The 25,859-nt window shown below is 35.7% G+C and overlaps 1 protein-coding gene across 5 annotated transcripts in view; it reads right to left on the bottom strand.

The window, feature by feature from the left end:
* LOC150093724 (cGMP-inhibited 3',5'-cyclic phosphodiesterase 3A-like) overlaps positions 1–25,859 on the bottom strand; it is a 289,278-nt gene that overhangs the window by 83,721 nt on the left and 179,698 nt on the right. For all 5 annotated transcript variants that reach the window (XM_090412778.1, XM_090412781.1, XM_090412779.1 and 2 more), the window contains exons 2-3: positions 11,902–12,162; positions 5,119–5,348 (exon numbers count right to left, since the gene is read on the bottom strand). In XM_090412778.1, coding sequence (XP_090268904.1) covers positions 5,119–5,348; positions 11,902–12,162 — 491 coding nt within the window. The remainder of the gene's footprint in view (positions 1–5,118; positions 5,349–11,901; positions 12,163–25,859) is intronic.

The raw sequence follows: 25,859 nt of genomic DNA, 5'->3' as shown, positions 1-25,859 counted from the left end.
CAGTTGTGAATTTGATCCTCCGGAGAGGATCAAGTACGTCAGTCTCCTTCCGTGGATTAAGAATTCGATGCATCTGTGGGATGAGATAAAGAGTGCAGTAATCGGATTAAAACAATAAGGGAAAATTGAAATGCGATCATATAAATGTCGAAAACTACCGATTATGATTAAACATAAGCTAAAGTTTTTTACATATCATTAAAAAAATCTCTTGAACATGGGAATTTTATTAAAACTTAAAGATGGCTTCAGTTTTTTCCGTTATTTAAAGGGGATAACAGAAATGAAATAAGAAATTACTGACTAATATTATCTACAGAATCAAAGGTTATTAAAATCCTAATAACGATTAAATAGCTACCTAAATTCCATACTTACCACTGAAAATGTCTGGATTCGGCATTAGAGGGGTCACCGATGGTTTGTTCAATCCCATTTAAATAATAAGAAACAATACACCAGCTATGGCACCTTCAGTAGCACAACAAAAATAATGAGATATAATAAAATACGAAGTCCCGCAAGGTTCAGTGCTAGGACCTGTCCTATTTTTCATATGTTAATTATCTGTCTGAGTAAAAACTTTTTGGCAAAATGATATCGTTTGCCGATGACGTGGCATTAGTATATTATAAAACTGTACTCTGTGTTAGTATACACCGAAACGACCCCTTGAGGATCTAGATAATCCGGTCGATCATGATATGTTGAAAGAATAAGTGATTTAGCAATAATGGCCTTACATTTAATACCAATAAAACTAAATACACTCATCTCTCGACTTAAGTCCGGGTTCCGTTTCATCAGGCAGGACGTAAGTCGATACATTAAATCAACAGAGTTATAAGGGTTAGGGACTTAACCGTAATAATTATACAGTCATTTTAATTTTTACACCTTATTATAAAACTGTACTCTGTGTTACCGTCAATATAAAACAGGAGAATAATCACCCAAATCTTCATCCACAATCTCATCTTCATTGCCTTCCCTGTGTGAACGATCAGGCTGTCGCTCTTCTGGTGTAATCTTTGTTTTTTGATGAAAATGTCCAATGTGGTTTGCTTATTCCTCTCCTTCTTTTCATCATAAATTTGTTCATAGCAAGCAAACGCATCATGCTTTCGTTTCTATTATTAAGTAGCGTTCAACATTGGGGGGGTTCATGTCTTCAGTCATTTTGAGGACATCGCTAACTGCAGAGAACATTTCTGCAAGACCCTTCACTGTGAATTGTTTAACTACCTCTCTTTTTTTCTCTTTTCCCTCTTCCTTTTCTCGTTTTTCCTCTTCTGCAACAGTTGTTCCTGCAGTTCGACCAATTCTTTGTTGGTCAACTCTTCAGGGGAACTTTCAATAATTTGAATTATGTCGTCATCATTCACTTAAAGATTCAGATTGTTTGCTAGGCCCACTATTACAAACTTCCAAAATCATGCACAAACCTTTTTAATGTCTTTTTCTATATGTCACTCATACATTGAGAGATCACTTCGTCCCAAGCCACAGCAATGTTTTTAATAGCATGATAAATATTGAATGTTTTCCAGAATTACATGAGAGTCTGGTCATTTTCTTCAGTAGCAGAAATGGCTTGTGAAAAAGTTCTCCGTAGATAATAAGCCTTAAACACTGCAAGAACTCCCTGCTCCATCGGTTGGATCAATGAAGTAGTGTTTTGGAGGAAGAAACATGACCTTGAACTTGGTAAAGATCACCGCTATAAGACAGATGACCTGGAGCATTATCTACAAAAAAAAAATTTTAATTCTACATCTTCTTTCACACAATAGCTTTTTATTTCGCTTGCATAACAGTTAATTAAGGCATCCTCAATTTTTGAGTCATCCACGACTTCTTATTGCCCCGAAAATGAATTGGGAGAATGTTGCCTAATGTTTTTGAAGATTCGTGGATTCTCACTGTGCCATATCACAAATGGTTTCAGTTTATATCCAGCCGCATTACCCATAACAGAATCGTAATAAAGGCATTAACAACTTTGAAACTAGGTACAGATTTTAGCTTTTTGTGGATGAATGTCCGCTCGGTCATTTTTTTACCGAAACAAGGACGTCTCATCCATATTAAATATTTGCTGGGACAAATAATTTTCCCGTAATAATTTTATCCAATTTTTCTACAAACTCCTTGGCAGCCTTATAAGCATTTCCAGATTCTAATATATTTTCCCATTATGCAACGCAAAATGCTTCTTGAATCTCATGAACCAACCGGAAGAAGCGTTGAATTCGTAGTCATAATCGGGTTCTCTTTCTTCTTCAACATGCTGAAGAGACTGAGTGGATATGGTCACAGTGCCAAGGGGCATGCACTTTTGGTTCGAGTTCTCTATGCATGATGCAAGTAGCGTTTCCATATCACCGACAGGACCTTGTCTTTGCTTCGTCACTCTCGTCGATTTAATGGAAGCAGATCCTTTCACAGCCTCTACGATTTTATCCTTATTTTTGAAAGTGGTTGTCACTGTAGAATGAGACTATCCGAAGTCATGTGCGATCACATGAACAGGCTTACCAGCTTCATGTTGCTTCATAACTTGAAACTTCGTTTCAAGATCAATTGCTCGCCTCTTTTTCTGTGATTCTTCACTAGTTGTTTTTGATTGGGCGTGTAGAGGATATGTTGCACAAAACATCGCGAAATATTTAACGATAAATACACAAATAACCCATTTCTCGAACACAATATCATCAGAGGAACTGTTGAAGACACGTGCCGACTGCCGAGGGAGGTTGCCGCTGAAAACGCTGTTGCTACTGTGCATGCTTTACCTTACGCTCGCTTGCGTCTTGTTCGAAAGTACAGCTGAAAGTGTTATTTATTCCCTTATGGGATCACGGACGTATCTTCGAGAGGACGTAAGTCGAGGGATGACTGTATATATATTTCACCTTAACAGATAAACTAGATCACAATATAACCATGAAATAGTACGAAACGAAATGCGTCGATATTCAATATTGTAACTGTAGCTTAATGGTTCAGGGCCTCAATATTGACAGCAATCTGAAATGGAACTCCCATTTGTTCTCGATGGTTGTATATGTAAGAATATCGTTGTAAATTTTTCGGTTTATAATGTGGCGATCCGGCTGCATTAATAAGTCAGTAGCTCTTCATTAGGAGAGGACTCAACCCTTCCTAGAAGGATAGGATGGTTTACGTTGTGGCAGCCACTTACTTATATTCTGAAGGCAAACAAAGACGATCTTCATAAATCCTTCGGATACCCAGCGATAAGTAGATGCAATAACCATCAAATGAAATAAAGTCAGTAACCTCAGAATATGTTTTATCAGAAAAAGACTGAGAGACTACCTCACGGGACTAAATAATGTTGACTTTTATTTTAAATGTATCTTATAAGAGATCGCTGTGACTCACATTATGTCTAACTGTGATTGTAATAGATTATGACTGAGTATACACCATGTTCCCTTGGTTACACAAACTGTACACTTCCTTATATTTCCGTTTCCTATTTATATCATGTGTTTTCCTTAACATATCGGTCTCTGCATTGCTGTTCAAGTTAAATTTATTCACAGCCAAATTATTTGGCTGTGACAGGCCATTAAGCCTAAACACGAAAGGGAATATGGAATGAGATGAGATGTGGAGAAACAATTATGAAAACTGGTTAAAATTATTCATTAAAAATATTAAAATTTTAATATATTTGAAACAAATCTCAACCCTCTTCCGTTTACCATTTGTGAATTAAGAAATGGCATTCTCAAACTGAAGACTAAATCCCTTTAAGTCCGTCATCTTACACGAGACTGGCAAGGTCATACATTGATTGAACTTACGTGGAAGGACTCGGAGATCGAGTTCACACCAATCAAGGTCTAAAAACCGGTCAATGACAGGAAGATTGTTTTTAAAAAAAAGTCGCCTGATTTATTGACACATTTGTATTCCTGAAGATTAAGTACACAAGGACTCTTATAAACTACAGAATTAAATCCACTCTTCGGCTAAGATAATATCTAAAAAATATTTTAACAAGTGTAATTGGTTATCTTCCTAATTTACATGTTTTTTTTTTATTTTATTAAAGACCATTCCTGTAATTGCCTATATGCTGTTAGCCGATGCACTCAAAGACAAACTACCCCTTGGGTGTATTTTTCATTCCTTAACAAATGCGACCCATGCGAATATTAAAGTCTCATTAGTATTGATAGCTACTATTAGAATTTTTTTTTCTATTAAAAAAAAGCAAGGTCATTTCTCCAGACTGATGAGCTTTTCGATCGAAAGCATGCCGTCAATAAATGTTATCGACTCCAAAAGTGCTTTAGAAAATCGAAAGATATCTCAATGCTTCCGATGTTCTCAAAGAACCTCATAAAAAATTTCCTAAAGAAATTGAGCCAAGTTTTATCTACTTTACCTAATAGTAAGTCAAATAGTTAACCAATAATTGGTCGAACAATGACAAGTAAAATAATACACGGTCTGTATAATTTTACAACTCTGACTCATCTTCATTTTATTGGTCTTATCGTGCATACATTGTCACGAGACCTTCAACTTATCAAACGACAATAACCACAATTGGATTCAAAATCTCTTGGAATGTGAAAGATGTCTCTGGAGGAAGCAATACAGACACATATCCTTGTGTCTGAATTACCAAAGCAACGTGGCTTGGGCTGGATTGTATTCAATTACACAAGAAGCCACCAGCTTAGGTTATGACGTCAGCGCAAGCAGCCAGTTCTGACAAGTTGCTCCTGTTTTGCAGGATGAGAAAACGTCTCTACACGACACTGGCTAACTAATCTTTAGCTCGAAAACTGTTGTGAGGTTCTTCATCTTCTAGACGGGATTCTAACCCAGGTCTTTCTAGGCAAAGGGCGTCACCTTTACCCAATGAACTATGGTGGTTCAGTCTGAGAAAGCAAACGGACTATGTTGAAAAACAATTATAAATGTTTGTATTTTGGCTTTCTGAATTTAATAACAAAATAATTTGGCTTTATTTTATTACTTTATTTTTTTTGGCAATACACACACACGGTTATAGACTTTTTTTTATGGTAATTCTCTCTCTCTTTCCATAGTTCAAATATATCGTGCTCTTACTTTGGAGATACAGATCGACTTTGTGGACTGACTCCACCCACAGGTGTAGTTCCGCCGGTACTTGGCGATACGGAGTGGGTACCCGATTCCGGAGGGTGACGGAAACTCGTGCTTCTTTTTCTGCAAGGCTCTGGTTCGAGAGTAGGTAATCCGGTTGCAGACGTGGTGGTGGTCCATGTGCTTGTCGACATACGTCGCAAAAGGCTGGGCGGCAAGTTCCGTCGAAATCGCTGCCAATGAGAAAAAGAAAAAAAAAGTTAATCACAACACTGATGGGAGTCCGATTTATTTCTAGAGTTGTTAAATACAGTTGTTTACTTAATGATAATACATTAAATAATATTTTAAGACAACAAATTTGAACAACAAATGTCACTTAAGGTTTCTAGCATTTATTTAATTTTTCTACTTATAGATCTAATGATGCATTAACAAGAATATCTTTTATTTGATTACATCTTCCTTTCTAGAGAAGTACCTTTTATAGCTTGGATAAAAAGTCCTCAGCACACACATATTTCCTTCATCCCCACTTTCTTTCTATTTATTTTTGTTTGTACTCTGCCCTTATCACTTAACCTTTCTCTTTCGTCATAACCTCACCTGTCTCTTCCCACCGGTCATCAGAACAGGTTCGAATTTTGTCTCCGCCTCTCAGACTTTCATCCCCCCCCCAGTCCTATATCTTGCTCGACACACTGGAAAGGCATTGACGTTGCAAAAGCAGCAAATATTCAGTGAAGTGATTATTTATTTATTTTTTCTTTATAAAAAAAAAAATCAGTCTTTCCTATGTTTCTAATGTACGCAGATCGGAACGCCATTTTTAAATTATAAACAGTCTTATTGAATGTACACCCTACAGTGAGTTCTATTCGGTGAAAGTATTTAATACGAGTGATAAATATTAGCTTGGTTTAGTTTTCGAATTGTAACTATGGAAACGCGATTCTTAATTTCACGCATGCGCCAAACTGTTAAATGAAAAACTGGATATTTTAGTTAAAGTAATTCACGAAGCCCAGAAAATAGCGAACTGTATTGTCTTAATAATTATTTTATTATTATAATCGGCCTTCCATCGGGAGGCTTAAATCCCTCTAGAGGGGGGGGGTAGCAATATCATGAACTCTACGAATCATCAGCTAAATTCATATTTATAGCTGAATGTTCCATATTGGTTTTATGTCTGCAAAGTTAAAACTTGAGTACCCTTCGGAAAACAAACAAAGAGATGATCCATATACTGGATAATCACCACTGGCATCACATCAGTAAACGTACTACATGTATGTTAGCTTTTGTATATTCACCCGTATCTTATGTTCTTCATTTTCTCACATCTTAATTTTTTTTTCTCTCTCTCCCTACGTTCTGAACGTGGAATGAGAAACACCAACAATCTTTTGCGATTGTGAAGGACAACTCTCACAGGACAATAAAACCCGATGACCTTAACCTTAAGTATTTCATTTTTCTTAGTAATTCCTTTTTACGAAAGATTTCAGTTTGTTTTGTGTTTCTACATTAAATAGGACTCTAGATGTATCATCATCAACAACAAACAAATGCATACGAGCTTTAATTGTTGACTTGGCCGGCCAAGTGTATAACATCTCTACGTTCCAAACTGCCAGTTGATGCTACTCTCAATGTGGTATGGATGTCTGTAAATGATCTCAAACGAGATATGATTTTAATCGCCCGATGTGAAGCAGCATCTAATCCTTAACCTATATGTTGGTATCCTGTAAAAATGTAAATAAATGTAACATTTATTTAAATTTTTTTTGCTTCCAAGTACGATCGTCCTGTGCACCAACTCCGATGACATTCTCTTGTTCAAGTTTTCTCTATTAAGGGAAGGAAACAATCACAAGGACCCTGTGCTTGGTTATAAGTTCTTTAGACACCTAGGAATGCCTCTTCAAGAAATCAGAGAAACATTCTGTAGACAGTGGTCTGGCCTTGAGGGAAAAAAATTCAGATGCAATACTGATGTGTCAGATATCCTTCTGAAGAAAAGGCAAACGACGTATGAGCACTCGAAATGTCAACGTGGTCAAACATCACCTTTGACCTTTCAAAACATCTAAGAATTTGAGTGTTCACATGTCTGGAACCGATCCAACGTAATTTCGCCATTTCAAAGGTTTTGTGTCCGTCTTGTTGAGTTTGTAGTAGAAGTTGATGAGCGCGCGCGCGCACATACACCTACTCTCGACTGAATCAAACTGTGCTATATCTTTATTTTCCTTATTGTCATTGTCAGAAAATGTCATCACACATTCATGTACGAAACTGTTTCCTGTCAATTTTTTGACTCGACTTCAGACATCACAAAGCCTTAACACAGTGCACTCGGCATTCCTTATATGCGCTGGATTTTTTTTTTTTTCTTTCTAAAACTACCTTCTGCGTAGTGGTGATATTATATGTGATCTCGTTGATGTTCTCCAACTCGCGTGATACGAGATAACTCTTTTCGATATACAAAAGTCTGCATTTGTGTGGAATCCATTATACTTCGAACAATACAGAATCTGGGATTTCGAGTGTATTTTCGTTTTTATTATATCTCATTTAGACGAGCAGATCTTCCATATATTGTTCGCATTGTCAGAGATCTTCATTAGCTACCAAATTTATACAGTAGCAATTAAATTAATCCAGAGAAGCCGAAATTTTGTCTAGTTTCTGACTTCGATTTTGTTTTTATTTGACTATTTTGGTTGTGTACTGCGTGTTTTAACTATCCCTGCGATGTTTAATAGTAAACAAGTTGACATTCGTAGCGGTTTATTCATTTTGTGGAGCTATAAAATCGATACATCTCCAAGAAAGAGTTCCAAAAAAATGTACTCTTTCTCAGCACACATCCCTGACTCAAAGACAAATTGCCATTGAGGGGTGTTGGTTTGGGTACTGTTAATTCGATTTTAAAGAGGTTTAGGGAGAACAGATGCCTTTTCTCCTGACACAAAAGGAAAATGTGGAGGAAAAACGAAAAACTACACTTACTCAAACTCGTTTACTAGTTAGGAAAAGCAAAATGAATCCAAGAGTGTTTGATGTAGACTTAAACAGAGACTTGGCAGCTGGTGGGATTAATGTTTCTGACATGACCGTTTTTCAAAGATTGTTCGAAGTACCCACAGACCAAAAAAGAAGCAACTGTTGACGAAGGCTATACAGTAAAAGAAGAAGAGCGAGTACCCTATTTTCGCAAATCAGCTGCTGAGAAGACATATCTCGTTCACCTTCAACAAGTTCTTAAACACTCAGCTATGAACTTGGGTTGTTTTACACATGACGGTCCAGGATCACTTGTGCCTGTTGATGGTGTGATGAAAAATGACCAATACATAAAATTATTGGAGAAAAGAGTGGTCCCACAGATTCGGAAAGACAAAGAACTCATCTTCCAGTACTATTTTGCTCCATGCCTTACTTCAAGAAAAAGTAAACGTTTCTCACAGAATGTCTCAGGACCACAGTTACGCCTCTTAGACAAGCAATGTAGGTTATTTTTCCACTGATTAAACACCCGGAATATCTCACCGTTTGAGAAACTAGTCAGTTTTGCTGTTTTCAAAATATTGGCTGCAGCAACCAGAGGGAGCACCCACAACAAGCTCTTTATCGAACTCCAAAAGATCCTTTGTTTTTCCGATTGTGATCAACACCATTGACGATTACTGATCAGCAGCATTCTTAAATAGTCGCCTAAAACACGTGGTGACGCACGTGATCAAGTATTTTGTATATACACTGAGTAAATGACTTTACGTACATCTGCATAAAGGTTTTCAATTTTAATTTTCAATCTTATGCTGTTCTTTATAGAGTTCTGAATATCCTTATTAATTTCAATACTGGCAAACCTCAATTTTATGACTCATAAAAACATCTTTTTTTTTATAGTCTTACTTTTGACATACCCCCGTCTTTGACCAAGATATGATTTTCTCTTCTTGAGAGAACCAACCGCAAATATTTCTGGTCATAAATGTATCAGAGTATTGCCTCATCAGCATCCACGAAATGATATTTGTCAAGATGTTTTCTGTTGAAAACATCTTGACAAAGATGTTTTCTGTTGAATTAGTTCTCTCCCAAGAAAAATGTTACCTATAGTCCCATTAGTATTAGTAATGTCGATGTGTTTAGGGTAACATAATACGAAAATTCGACTCAAGAGACCAACACCACGTTTGAGGCTCCATCTCTTAGAGTATTCTTAATTCATTACAAAGTTTATTAATTATCAATAAGTGAGAAATTCCCTCCACTCTCTTTCGCACATATTCTGTTTCTGCTGTTTGCTAGCAGGATATAATGCATCTGGAACAATTCCCCTTGTATAAATTTCGTAATATACACCTTGTACATCAAAAAACAACAACGAACGGTTCTTCTTTATTTTCAATTTTGTCGGTGTTATAAGTTGAAAAACCTCTCTTTAAACTACAAGTAATAAATAAATAAAGGATGATTGAAAAATGTATTCCATGGATGAAACCAAAAACTTTCAAAGTCGTGTCTTTATTATGTTAGGTAAGAAGAGAAGTATTTTTATTGCATTAACTTGGACATATTGAGAACAAATCCGCGTCTCTATAAATAAAGTACATGGCGCACTTAAAACGACAAAATAACTTCCGTCAGCCATTTTGAATTGCTCATTTTAACAATCGCTCGTAGCTAAATTAAAAAGGAATCGAATGAACAAATTCTACATCATTTTAACTCACTGAACACACAACTACTGATATATTCACCATACATGGTTTAAATATCTGTGTAGCCTTGTGGAAGTGGCGTATATATCAATAGCGCTACCGCTCAAAGAAAAAAACGTTAGAAGTTCAATTCTAGTCATCGACGGGAGGAACTTTTTCTAAGCCTTCCTGCGATCGGTTCTACAGTTAATCGAAATTGTACGGGTAAAAAGATTTTTTCCTTTTTTTTTTCTCCCGGAAATTCTCGGTTTTTATTCCGAAACTCAAGAAATTCGACCGCAGAACTCACACTATTTGAGACAAAAATATATATTAATGTTAGGGATCATAAGATGGCGGAAGTTGTCTGTCGTACTCTCTTCCCTGGGTGCCAATAAAATAACCGATAGTCTTGGGTCACATGTTGGTGACTGGCTAAGGGAGGAGATTGGATTCCCCTGCTCCAATTCCATACAAAAGTTAGGGCTAAATCCTCCCCTATTCCTTTTGTGAAATAAAACGCGTTAGGATTTATTTTTATCATTTGAATACAACTACCGAAATCTTGCTTCAAAACTGACATAAAAACAAAGAAAATTTAGCTGCTAATTAAAACTGTAACACAAAGCTCCTTGTTTAGCGTCCGTAGACAGTTTATTTTCCTTTTTGCTAATATTACTGCATATGAACAGTAGAGAACTTTCAATAATCAGCCTGTTATGGTTTACATATCAGTGATTCTTCTGTATGTCAAAGTTCTTTAAAATCTAGAGCAAGGTAGGAGAAAAAAAGTCAATTTTTTCTTCTCTTTTTTCCTGATTTATTATTTTAATAATGCCAGATACGATGTTTAAACTGTTCTACTTACACTATCAGCCTCTTAAAGTTGACAGTAAAATGATAAATAAGACAAAATCTATTCCGATCTTTAATTCAAAAGCATTTAACACAAGATAATAAATATCGTTACAATTCAATGCACCTTTAATCGTGTCTCTGATGCGAAGTATTTGTCACATTTACGAACAAACCTTCTATTGCAATGTTTAAACGTTATCTAGAGCAGAAGACGGCCATTCGAATACATTTGTATCATTCAGTCACTGAAGCAAGAATGCAATCTTTTGGATTCTTCTCAATAACACACGTCCAAAATGAGAACTTCTTTAACACAATGATGAAAAGGAAGCAGATGTCAAGAGAACAGAACCGTTCGAGTTTAAATCTTTGGAATGATTTTCTGTCAACTATTACAGATATCGTCAGTGTTCACTCATAATATGCAACCACTTTAATGGCTTTCATGAAGTTCTTGATCACAAAATTTATTCGAATTTAACTCTGTATTTTGGTGTTTAGTTGTTATCGTGCTTGACATGATTTAGAACAAACATAGCGGGGAGAGAGAGAGAGAGAGAGAGAGAGAGAGAGAGAGAGAGAGAGAGAGAGAGAAGGCCGATTATTCCCCCCCCCCTACGCCTTTTCATGCACATGAAATAAAATTATGACCGGAAAAAAAGCAAATAAGAACTCTAACAGTTACGTTGAAGTGAATAAAACATTACACTGCTTCGTTTTGGTGTCATACGCATGCGTATTAATCTTGTAATTTTATTGGTTGTTAAATTTTGTAACTCCACATCCACAGTTTTAAAAATTAAGCCATGCTACAGATCGATGAAGACAATAAAATAAAAAAAAAGGATGAAATCTGATAAAATAAATGTTTTTTAAAAATAATTCAATTACATAAACTGATTAATATTTTAGATATGCTAAAAGAAAATGAGTTCAGAGTAATATCTAAGATTGATTTAAAAATATACAAAATCCGAGCTGTTAGATGGCAGATGCATCATGTCTGTTAATCGCTACCTGTAATTATAATTTTGAGCCATTTACTTGAATGAGGAGTGTAAGGATTTATCTGCGACACTCAGGGGTGGTCTCTTTCCTTAATTCTACGTATAAAAGCAAGCACTTTTACTGTTGATATGTTCATAGTTATAAAGTAAATTTTGAAATCGGGGATTAAAAAAACAAAAAATAAACACAGACTTACTTTTGGCAAGGCTGAAGGCCTCTCTCCAGTATAAGGAATCTCTTCCGTATCGGATCCGGAGTTGAAATCAGCAAGAGAGACGCTGGCTCCGCTTGGTCTGGGTCGTGGATGCACCGAAACATGATTGGGAGGTGCTAATAGAGTTGCTAAGGCCCTCAGGCCTCCAATCACTTGAGGTGGTAGACAAGGATCTGCTAACATATCTGTCACCAATCCATGAGCTTCTGCCAACAGAGCGACATCTACATTGGAGCTAGGACCCTGAAATAGATTGAAAACAGTCGATTCAAAAACACAGCAAGCAAATGCAGTCTGTTTCTATACAAATATTCTTTGTATATTTGTAAGATAGCAGCCGATTTTAAAACCAGGTTCAACATCATTACTGAAGAACTCAGTTTATGCCAGAGGAAATTGAAATCTCCTTTAATACTGCTAGCGAATATTCATGACAAAACCACGAAATAATAGTTTCCGCTATATACTCGAGTGCCATTCAAGGAAACGTTTGAAAAGGGTGCTGTTAGTATAAAAGAAACGCAAAAAATCGTTACCATGGATACCAGAACTCATGCCAGTTACGGAAAAAATGAATGTGTAAGACGAAAGTAAAGAAAATGTGGAAGAGAGAGAGAGAGAGAGATCGCAGTACATAATTCAGTTTAATTTATTCAGACATCAGAGCTTCCATATGAAAACCATACTTCAGTAGGTCAGCCCAATTTCACACGTGACCTCCGAGCTTCAAAATGAGTTGTTGTTGTACCGCTTAATGAAAAAACGAACGGGAAGTTCTTTTATTGAAATGAGCCCTGACCATGTACTTGAAGCACGCATTCAGCTCAATAAGAAGACGCATAACCGATTTCTAAAGCTAGTTTTATTTGATCAGTGGGCACACACACACACTAACGTATATATTCATTTTCTCTCTGGGTTGCACGCTTGTCTTATTTCGCGCATTTAACAGGTTCGTTTAATTCTGTTAATACTTATTGAATTTCGAAAACAATAATGAACTGTATGGATAAACTATGAGACAAGAAGAGAAAGTAAATTTAAAAGTAGGTGTACCATCCTGAGTAACAATCATCTTATAAATCTATCATAAAATAACGGAGGTAAGAAATATAAAAAAAAAAACCCGTAGTCAGCTTGCATGCGAGGCATTGCAGCTAACACCAAACTTACCTTGATCATTAATGGTTCCAATTTCAGTCTATTTTGGAACCAAGCTTCTCACTCCGACTCTTCCGACGACAGGAAATTCTGTCGTTGATCAGATAACAAAGATGAAATACGACTCTGATCAAGGGTCCTTAACTTGACCTTTTAACGACCAAAAGTAATATTACAAGGAAGAAAAGCCTCTCTCGATACATCTTAAGGAATGCCACCATAGGCAACTAATGCTATCAGGTGAGCAAAATATAAGGTTTGAAGGGTAATAAAAATTATTTTCAGCAAAACATTCCACTAATACCGGATTATCAGAATTTACAGCGTGCTGATGTTGCTAACTAATCGTAACTCTTTGCTCTTGTGATATTTGTGAGAAAATTTCGGTCAATGAGTCGATTGCTATTAGTCTAGACGTGAAATAGTGAGGTCACCAGAGTCTACTTTTCGAAATATATCATCAATAAGTTTCTAAGTTAATTAGAATTTAAGAAATAAACGCAGCAAATGATTTTTCTGTCGAATATTCAGCCAGCCTGGCTGGCCGAGTTGTTAGCGTATCCGCTCTCCAGCCACAAGGCTGCGGGTTCGAATCCCGCCGTGGGCATGGATGTTTGTGATTGTCTGTGGAAATACTAGTGATCGGGGATAGATGGCGTTGGCTTAGTTAGTGGATTGAATGGTGGAGACAAGATGTACAGTAGGTGCCCTCCCTCGATGAGTCTTTGGACTCCTTGGAGGTATCACATAATAATAATATAGGCAGGATTGATATAAGAAATTAAACAGCGTAGTTTACTGGATAAAATATTCCATTTAATCTTTTGCTTTACTGATTATAACAGCGTAACATTTGGGTAAGAAAGTCCATTGAAAATAGAACTTTAAATCAATTAAATACGTTAATGAATCTAGATTGAAGGTAGAAGAGTTTTTTTCCCCCCATAAATAGCTCTGAAGAACACGTAAGAATATATTTAGGCATAACGCTAGCACTATCTTATCCTACAACTATAACACTAACACCACCTTATCCTATTTAGGCTCACTATAGCATGTAGTCGCCTAAATTATAGTTAAAAGCCAGTCTAGGCACGAAAGTCGTGGGTGTCTTAAAGGCCTGCAAGTACATCTGATGATTGTTAATATTCATATCAAAGATTGAGTCTGAATTTAGTTTTTTTAAAATTTATTTTTAATGCTTCGCGTTACAATACCCTAACTCTAGTTATTGCCCTAGCAATAACTAGCGCGCGCGCGCACACACATATACACAGTGTGCATACTGTTAATACATGCTTTACGAATATATGTCGAAGCTTAACCTCGCTAGGTATTCTGTTCATCATTCGCTGATGCATCTTCAGGCAACCAATGTTCCTTGAAGGGCTCGGAGGGAGAGTATAGTAGCGAACAATTCAATCCGAACACTGATATTTAAAAAAAAAATCAATTTCGCAGGAAAAGTACAAATATTAAACTCCAACTTGAATTAATAATTTTCGTGCTCCTCTGTTCCTAATAAGTTCATTAATTCGCTTACGCATGGACTCTACCAACGCAGAACACATTTTTCTTAATTCTACATCTCGAAACCATACTTTTATAACGAATCTCTTTTTCACAGTGGTTCACATATTTTCTATTGGGTTAATATCAGGAGAGTCATCTGGCCACTGAAGCAATTGGATGTTGTGATTTTTGAGGAACTCTTTCGCTTTTTTTGAAGTGTGCCATGGAGCGAGAACGTATTAACATTAGCCAAGAAGATGAGTACTTTGTCTTCCTGAATCTGACCACTCTTTTCTCCAATATTTTTATGTATTGGTCACTTCTCATTATACTGTTAACAGGCACAAGCGATCCTGGACGGTCATGTTTAAAATAACCCAAGATCATCTTTTTTAGTTGGCTGTTTAGGAGCTTGTTGAAGGTGGGCGAGAGAAGTCTTCTCAGCCGGGTGATTTGCGAACATCTCATTGGATAAAGAAATGCTTTCATCTGAGGATATGCCTTTCTTCCACTTCTCAACAGTCCAATCTTTGTACATTTTTGCCCATTGGAGCCTCTTTTTCTGCATAGCTTTCGTCAACAAATTTTTTTTTTTGGTCTGTGGACATTCCTCCCTGCTTCCAGCAATCTTCGACGGACTGTCATGTCAGAAATATTAATCCCAACAGCTGCCAAGTCTCTATTTAAGTCTACAGCAGACAACCTTGGATTCATTTTGCTTTTATGTACTAGTAAATGACGTTTTGAGTAAGTGCTGTTTTCCATCAGAAGAAAAGGAACCTGTTTCCGTTAATCTCTTTAAAATCGCATTAACATTACCCACACCAACACCACACTCATTGGCAATTTATCTTTGAGTCATATGCAGGCTAAGAAAAAGTACATGTTTTTGAACGCTTTCTCGGAGATGTATTCATTTTATAGCTCCACAAAATGAATAAAATACTATGAATCTCAACTTGTTTACACTATTAAGCACACGTGCTGATATTCAGCATGTGTGCTTAATAGTGTGCTAAAAGAATGTTCAGCTAAACTGGCCATTCCTTTGACCAGGCTGTTTAATATGAATCTCAGGACAGGGAAAATTCCGCACGAACAGAAGGAATGTATGGTAATTCCATTGCACAAGGGTGGTGCAAAGACCAATGTATCCAACTATCAGCCAATTAGTATCTCAGGAGTGGTGGTGAAGATTTTGGAAAAATTGGCCAGGGCTCACATTTAGAGGGTTGACAGTGAATCTCTACTTTGCAATGGACAACATGGGTTAACTAAGAAAAGGTCATATTTTAGCAACTTCCTGACATTCTATAACAATGTTACCATTGAACTAGACAAGGGGAATGGATACATCATGATACGATTTGGATTTTGCTAAGGCATTTGACAGAATACAGCATGATAGACTGTTGCATAAATTAGAGAAAATGGGTTTAGGTTATACAATATTAGCATGGATAAGAGGATGGCTGACTGACAGATATCAATAAGTGGTATACGGGGGATCTGAGTCCGTAAGGTTTAAAGGTAACCAGTGGTGTTCCACAAGGATCAGTACTTGGTCCACTATTATTCAATTTGTACATTAATGATATTGGGAAGGATTTGACAAGCGACATACAGCTATTTGCTGATGATACAAAGATAGGTAGGGTAATCAGGAATGCTACTGATATGCAGTCTTTGAAGAATCATTTGAATAGGCTGAAATTGTGGGCATGGGAAAATGGGTGTCAATTCAATGTGAGTAAATGTAAAGTCATTCACTTCGGCATGATTAGATATCCAATGTCGTATTATATTGGTGGTAGGATTAGGCTAGAAGAAATTTATGGGGATAGGGATCTTGGAGTGTTAATAAATAGGAAGTTGAAGTTCAGGAGCCATGTGGTAAAGATTGCAAATACAACTCAAAATATAATTGCAATGCTAAACGAACATAAGACCTCACTTGGACTATTGTACATGGGTCTGTCTCCTGGTTTCTGATGCGATTCTGGTATGTTGGAGAGAGTACAAAGTAGAGTGTTAAAAATGATATCAGGATTGTGAAGTACTGATTATGAAGACGGATTGACAATTTGTAGACTGCAAACACTAGCAAAAAGGAGAAAGAGAGGTGATATGATTGAGACCTACAAACTTCTGAAAGGGACATACAGGATTTCAATTGATGAAATTTTTCAATTTATGGAGGGTGGGGAAGGGACGAGAGGGTCCTTCGAAGCTGAGAATGAAGGCCGCCAAGAAGGGTGTGAGGGATAGATTTTTCTCTCAGAGGGTGGTACATGATTGAAATGGATTGCCTTTGGATGTTGTGAGTGCAAGCAGTGTGAATGGATTCAAGAATAGGCATGATAGCTGGTGTGTGTAGTATGTGGCCTCCCTCGATGAGTCTCTGACTCCTTGGAGGTATCTGTTAATAATAATAAATCACAGAACTATTAAAACATCGTAGAGACAGTTAAAACACACAGCACTCAACCAAAATAGTGAACCAAAACCGAAAGCAAAACCAAAACGTTTGCGAAAAATCGGCTTGTTCAGATTATTATTTTGTTGTTTTAAGCACTAAGACCTAATACATGTGCATCCTTATAGGACTTTACACACACACACACAACGTCTCTATTAGAGATGGTTATAGCAAAAAAAAAAAGGCCGGTAGAGAGAATACCGGATTAGAAGCATAATAATCTATCTGATCTTCATTTTCCGATCAAGGTCTCCGTTCGATCCACAGGCTTGAATATCCAGGACGACAACACTACCGTCTCTTGATGCCAAAAGATCAGTCTTTCTTATGCCTACCTCAGTCCTGATATTTAGCTCCTTTCTGTTCTAGTTGGTTCTTCATGATGGCACATGTTGCATCACGTCTTTTAACTCTAATATTGTGGATTCTAAAACAACATTGAGATACATGTGTCACAGTCTCTTTGAACTCGCATCCAGCCCTACATGTAATATCTATATTATGCCTACCGCAGTCTATACGACCCTTAGTAGGAAGGGAATTTATCCTATCCCTGACCAGATCTATATACTCCCATCCAGGCAACATTCTTTTTCCTTCAAGGACCCAAAGATTTAAGGCGGATATATTCATTTACTCGATGTTTGATACAAAAGACGTGACATCTTTAGATTTAAAGCTATTGTTATCATTCTATAAAACGAGCCTAAATTCGTCACTGACCTTACATTAACCTTGAAAAAAGTCTTCTCATGATGGACATTAACGGCAATTATCTTACTCACCAATCATCGCTTGCCAATCGGCACGAACATCCTCCGTACTGTTAACCCCCCTGAATTTTTAAGAAAATATGTAATATTTCCGTAACTTGTATTAAATGAATACCACATTATTACGTTGTTTGTTTAGGATATTTTTCAATCAACAGACAGTAAAAATATCCTTCAATACTTTTAAATGACAGTATATATATATATATATATATATATATATATATATATATATATATATATATATATATATATATATATATATATATACACGACACACTGGCAAGCCGAAACACAACAAAATTCTAATAAGGACAGCACATGCTACAGCATGCAGTGATCGTAATATTTATAGAACTACGAGAGGTGAGATTCTCTGGAGGGGGAAAAAGTTACTGGAAAGACAAAGGTGTCGAGGATGAAAGAAAAATTGGTTTATATAATGGCACAAATTGGACTTATTGTTATGAAAGTCTGAAAGAAGCAGCTAAGACTATGAGGGTAGTGTATTAAGCATCTTAAGAGGTGTGTGTTTTTCCCTTCGGGGGTGCCTGTTTTACGAGATGAAAAATCGAAGTTTCCCGAAGGTAAACTATCGCAAAGAAACTTAGGAAAGTATTTTGCGTTTTAGATGGGATTCGAATCCAAGTCTTCCCAACCAAAGGACTTCGTTGATACTGACTGATCTAATGGAGGCTCCTTTGTAACGATGGAAATTTTCAACTATTGATCTGTTTGAAATTAGATAACTTTTTTTTTGTTTGTTTATTCACAGATATTTTGAAGTTGTTTCTAACTTTGATACAGATGACAGAAAAAATGAGGAAAGTTTGTTTCAAAACTTTTAAGTTTAAAAAATTACTTATTTTAAAAGTTACGTTTAAAGTTTTAAAGTTAATATGAACAAGAGTGCAAAGATTAGCAGCTTGAAAAATGGAGCACAAGCTCCCTCCCTCTACATCCAGTGGAACAACATCCTTTGCATATAACGTCCGCTAATGCTTATTAAATTAAGCCACTAATTTTCAAATGTTTTGCCATATACATCATACTTCCAAAACCGAAGCGTAATCATCTATTTAGAAAATATTCAAAGTATGAGCAAAAACTAATTTTTTTCTCCTCCTCATCCTTTTATTTTATCTTCAACAGCCTGTGTTGAAAAACACCATCTTTTTGTTTGCCACCTTCATACATAATGAGCGCTTTTGCCTCGAAGGCGACAGCTCTAAGTAACATCATTTTGAAGGTTTTACAAAAGTCTTGTCATGTTCGTTAAAGCATTGACGAACCGAAGATGTCCTTGGGGGCTTCTGCTTGTTCCTTTTAGTTATTGCTGATAGAGCAACTTGATGTCTATTGGACACAAGTAGTTGCAACGAGCTTTTGTTATTCGAAATGTACCTTAACATGCACAAATCAACTTCTCCAGAGATGACCTTGTACTTTTTTCTATGAAAAACATGTTTACTGGAATATCAGAAAAATAAACGAGAATTCAGTTCGGGATAATAATTTTAATGATGGTTGATTGACTTTCTTTGCCCCTTAGTATACCTAGTGCTTTACCGATACAACCCAATAGACACTAACCATGTTTTGTTTTCTCTTTTGATCATAAAAGAACGTAAAATGACTTCGATAATATTAAGAGTTTTATTTATTTTTATTATTTGAACATGCTTTTTTCCCCCCCAAACAAATAAAGAAATAATCATAGCCAATTATAAAATTATACCTTTTTTTTTGTAATGTGATTAAAATCCATCTAGATACACTAGCTGCAGTACACACAGATCAAACAGTGCTATTCTGAAACGAACTTTTGGAAAAGAAAGATCGCACCTGCATGTAATTGTTGTAGACGCAGTAAAGAAACTGATTTCAGATAAGAATAAAAGTGTTATGTCACGAGATGGCGGTAGTTGTCTACCGCTCTTACCTAGATGTCTTGAATCATCGATAACAATGAGCTCAGCTACTGATCACAACTAATAGTGGATACCTGCTTCACCCCGATTTCCAAAAGTTATTTAAAGTTATAAAAATGTCCGTCTATTCCCTGAAGGAAATAAATTAAAAGCTTTAATATTTTATGATTTTTTTCATATCGTATGATAAAATTTCCTTGTATACTAAAAACATTGCAAAAGCAAATGCCATTTCATGTAATATTCAGGACACGTGTATGCATTTTTAAAGTTTCTCTTCCTTAAGTGATTCACCTGCTTTTCATAAAACTTACGTCAATGCCATTCTCACTTTCTTTCTGTGCTTTCAAAACAGTACCTATTAAGATCACTTAGGGATCATCAACTAAAAACACTGGAGACAAAGCAATGTGACCTTAATAGCGTTAAAACGGCCTTCACTGCATGATCAACGAAGCATAACTTGAGATCATTTCTACTTCTCCGAAATGCAATCTTCGATTCAAGGACCAGTACTTCCTCGAAAGGTTTTTGAACGCATCAGCGCATGCGTATTGAGAAGAAAACAATCGACTCTACTGATTAACTCTCAAACTATTATTTCTATCCGAAAAGGGCTCAGCCCGTTACAAATGGTAATTTAATATCAATAGAACATATTTATTTATTGTCGAGTCCTATAGTTATGCAAAGTCAATTCAGAAAAACAATTGTTGGTTTAGGATGATTTGTTGATGGTAGGAGATGGGATGGGATGGGATGGGAAGAAGAACTTTTCTGTCTTGAATGTAATCATTAATTGAACTCCAAGTTCTATTGAGCGAAATTTATAAAAGAAAAATCCCCTGTGTAAGGAATAAGGATGTATTTTTTTCCCTCTGGAGTTCGATGTTTCTATCCCCCCAAAAAAAAAAAAAAAAAAAAAAAACCCTCCGGCTTTAATGCATTGACATTTCTTGAATTTTCGAATAATGGGAATGTCTTCATATTTCCACAAATAAACTTTTTTTAGTTCTTTGATTCCAAGATATTCTGATGCACTGTTTGTTGTTCTTGTTTGCAATTTTGGCTGAAGTAACCACGGTTATGAGGACAGCGTATGATGTCTGCTAAAAGCGTATATTTTTATGGACGATTTGTCTGTTTTTTTCAGGACGAAAAATCTTTTGTAAGAGATTGATATTCTGACAACTGGAGATAGTGGTTGAATCCTACGATATCGACTACAGTACTTAGAAAAAAAACGACTCGTCTTTTCCGTATTAAAGTACATGAGAAGTACTAAACAGTAAGATGGAGATATAAGAAAATCCAACAATTCTACAAGACAACAGGTACGTTTGAACTACCTTGTCTTTAATATTGCACCACATCTCTGTGGCATGGGAATCATATTACGCACAATCTCCGTATTGAGTTCATGACACCACACTCGTATTATTATTTCCTGCATTCTCTCTCTCTCTCTCTCTCTCTCTCTCTCTCTCTCACACACACACTCTTCGTTTTTAGTGCTTTATTTTCTATCACTTTACTCATCAAAAGCCAGCTATGATGAATAAGATCTCTGTTGTCGCAGTACCATGGTATTGTCCTGATGTTTTATTTCTGCAGGTATTTAGTTTTAGTTTTTTTTTTTACCTGGGGGTGAAAAGGATAAAAATATTACTACAATACGAAAATAACACATATTTACGGCAGATTATTTCAGTGTTTTACTGAAAGTATCCGCCTAAAATAATGCTGACATAATATATATCAGTAACGCAGAGTCATCCTGAAATAGACGCTTTTCAAGTGCATTCAATTATTGATAGCAGTAATCTCCTAGTCCCTTTCAAAGTCAACTAATCCTTACTCGAAATGCATTCATTAGACTGAATCTTTTATTCTGAGTGAAAACTCTACAGCTAACGTATGACTGAATTTCGTCTGAGCTGCATAAGTTAAAACTTGGATTCATCTAGAAAATGCCCAGTGTTCCATTGACCGAATTCCACTCAGCAAGTTCGTTTGCCCATTTTTAATGCGTTAACGCATTAAAATTAAATGCGTTATGTATTTAAATTTTTTTCTGTGATGATACCGGCATTCAACTGCTGTCCACTTACTGATGTTTAACAGTACAGCTACACGTTGTGCCTTCTGCTCACAACGCATTCTACTGACGTTACAGTTCATCTGATATAAGTTATTGAGATTCTAGGTAGATAGCCTCTTATTTCTACGTCGAAATGGTGAAATCAATTCTTATGGCGTCGTCATTATAATAGTTATAACGAGTCAATCTGTTTATTCTTTTTCGATATATTTATTCTGTTAAAAACGAAATTCATGGAAATTTTTAATATATGCGTAGCATTACTATACAACTATAATTACTATACAAATATATATAATTAATGTTACTCCATATTAGTAGTTTAATAAAAAAAACATTCTTTGTCTAATTAATTCAGCTCTGCCAGTAAACAGTTTGAATCAAAAAGATAAACAAGACAGTAAAGAGTACTTCATAAATGGACCTAAATAGAGCTTTTAAAAAGCTCTTGGCTGCGCAGGTTTTAGTTAACTTTAAGGTTTTATTCATTTATTCTCAATGTTAAACATATTACGTAACTTCACGTTGGTCTCATTAACAGTCATTCCCTATTAATGCGGCATACTGTAGGCTAAAGATGCCCTTTAAGTTAACGAACATCTTTTACAAATAATACAGCAAAAAGTTTGTATTAAAAATGATTAACTTATACCAAAGAGTTTTGTTCAATTTAAGCGAAGTTATTTCTGTTAATAATGACGTTTCAGTAATGAATATTTGCAAATTAATAATCAAAATTGGGTAATTAAAATTCAAACATTCAATAAAACGCATCATGGAAAACTATATTACGCTACAATTTAAGATTGAAAAGTCAACAAATTAGTAATATTAATCTTCAGTTACTTTTAAGTTATATACACTATTTTTAAGCAGTTGAAATGATTTTTTCTTAAAAATAATAATGAAACTAATATATTATTTTTACTTTTTGATTAAAAATAATTTAAAAAAAAATTTTTAAATATAGAAAAATATAGAATCACCCTTTAAAATATTTTGTATCTAAAGATTATAATTAATGTTATGAAAAGGCTGAGCTATGAGGAGGATAGAATCAATCGATCGTGAGATGCGGTGATTGATTCATTCAATCCAATACCCTTGGAGGGTAATGGATGGCAATGCTGTAGCTAATGAAGCTCTAACTGAGGCTCGGCTATTGCTGTTACCCTCCTGCCATGATCAGAGCTTTAGCAACTCAATAACACCTTATCCCTACACTGTCCTCTACAGATAACGGGGAAGATGAAAAGCATTCTTGCTTCGCCCCTTTAAGCCAGTCCTTATAAGGACTGAGCTATGAAAATGATAAGACCTAGCACAATAGCGTGTTTGGCCTCCCTTTGAAGAGGCCAATATCGTCTTGGCATTAACTTTACTAGACATAGAAGGTATTCTGAGTCAATTAGTCAGAATAACGCTCTGGAGATATTCTTTAACGATTGAGCAAGGCACTCGCTCGTCGACCGGCAGATATTATGTTCCATGAATCTTCAAATTTTCGATGAAATTTATCAAATCAGGAGAATTAGGCGACCAGCGAAGTACTGGAGCATCTGGATATACTCTTCGAACCGTGCTTGCACAATGCGAGTATGACACGGGGTTGTGTTGTCTTGCTACGTGGTCCGAAACAATCTCCAGGTAAGAATTAATGATCAAGGGTGTGTTCAACAGGGACCAAGTGATGTCCACAGATCGCCACTCTCGGTCCGTTTCCAGCCAATCATGCAATCTGGTTGGCCGGAAACAGGCTCGACAGTCGTAATATTATGGCCAATGTGTGTGTGTGTGTGTGTGTTATCTTCCAACCTCATTTAAAGTAACCCACTATTAATTAAATTATATTGCTTAGTTATTTGCTGATAAGCTTACAAATTAGCATATGCATTCTCTTTCTCTTGTGATTATACAAACCAATTATAAATAGTTTAAATTTTTTTAAAAAAATAATTACGTAACTTTTATATTTTAGTTAAAGTTTTTAAATTAAACTATTTTTCCTGAAAGTTTTTTAAGAATCTAAAAATATAGAATACACTTTTAATTATTTTGTATCAGAAAATTAAATTAAATTTATGAACTATTTAACTGGAATGTGACATCGACCGTGAGATGCGGTGATTGATTCATTCAATCCAATACCCTTGGAGGGTAATGGATGGCAATGCTGTAGCCAATGAAGTTCTAACTGAGGCTCGGCTATTGCTGTTACCCTCCTGCCATGAACAGAGCTTTAATAGCTCAATAACACCTTATCCCTACACTGTCCTCTACAGATAACGGGGAATATGAAATGCATTCTAGCTTCGCCCCTTTAAGCCAGTCCTTATAAGGACTATTTGATATTTGATATTTTCGGGGAAATCAATCGACCTTGAGATGCGGTGATTGATTCATTCAATCCAATACCCTTGGAGGGTAATGGATGGCAATGCTGTAGCCAATGAAGTTCCAACTGAGGCTCGGCTATTGCTGTTACCCTCCTGCCATGATCAGAGCTTTAATTGCTCAATAACACCTTATCCCTACACTGTCCTCTACAGATAACGGGGAAGATGAAAAGCATTCTAGCTTCGCCCCTTTAAGCCAGTCCTTATAAGGACTAACTGGAATGTCATACATAAGCAACTTATGTATGACATCTGGAGGCAAGTTGCTCTTTAACTATTTGAGGATAAAAGGGAAAGGTGATTGGTATTAAAATATGTAGTATATCTTACAAGCAATACAAAGCAAACCTAGGCGAGTTTCTTTCTTTTCATTTCGAAAGGACACCATTCTTGAAAGCAACTAACAACAACTGCATTGTGAGGTTCATTACAGAGTACGACAGAATCGAAATATTTTATTGAATGGCGAGAACCACAAACGGGTTATCTTTGTAATGAACAAAATATTAATATGCGCTTGGCCATCCAGTTAATCTGTCCGGTCCTTCAATGACGTATTGTTCCAACAGATTTAATCATTCCAGGAACTGTTGTACAAAAAAAAAAAAAAAATCAGGGATGACCTTGATTAACTCAGATAATCAAGGTCATCCCTGAAGTCCAAGGATATTTAAAAAACCCGATTTATTTCGTAATAAACTGTGTTAACATGGAATGTGAATAGGCGTCAATTCATTGCAGAAAAAAAAAAGCCTGCAATTAGTGTGATAAAATTGAACACTAGTCATCAAATGGATATCCGAATTGATATATCACATAAACGAGGCATTTCAATTGATGAACATAATTTCCTCCAAAACGTTCCGATATATGCTTATGAAGCGGGAATATCCTAAATGCTTCTCCATAGAGTTTTATAGTGTTAAAAATGAACCAGCTAAAAAACTTAATGGATATATTTTTAGCCTTAAATTACACTGCATACAAAACAGAATATTCACATCGTGGAGGGACAAGTGATTGGTATTTATAATTATCCACATTAAATAAATGAATCAAATCGCATAATAACAACAACAACCACAATAATAATAATAATAATAATAATAATAATAGTAAAGCAGAATTACAGATTCATTAATAGCAAAATGACTATATAAGTCAAAATATACATCGACACGTGCAAAATATATTTCTGTATGTAACCACTATTCTCGATATAAAAAAAATCAAGAAAACTGTGTGTGTGTGTGTGTGTGTGTGTGTGTGTGTGTGTGTGTGTGTTAATAAACGACTTAAAAATTCTTCAAGCTTATTCATTATTTAAACTAGACATGTTAAAAGGAGTCAAATAAATCATAAATACTAATTTATCTAAACATAATTTGTAGGAGTGTGTTTTTTATTACGGAATTTGATGTTTAATTATGTAAGAAAAATACCTGGAAAAAAGTGTTGATGATAATGAAACTAGGTATTTTATTTATTATTTTTTTTTCCACAGCAAGAGAAGTATGTAAAATATTGTAGATGAATTAATATGTGTGTTGGCGTTCTAACAACATAGCTCATCATTTATCTATTTGT

Source organism: Typopeltis vanoorti, chromosome 23 (assembly GCF_054136105.1).
Source record: "Typopeltis vanoorti isolate ZY-2024b chromosome 23, IOZ_Tvanoo_1.0, whole genome shotgun sequence".
NCBI lineage: Eukaryota > Metazoa > Arthropoda > Arachnida > Uropygi > Thelyphonidae > Typopeltis > Typopeltis vanoorti.
Note: the sequence above shows the minus strand (reverse complement) of the source record. Positions and strands in the feature narration are given on the sequence as shown.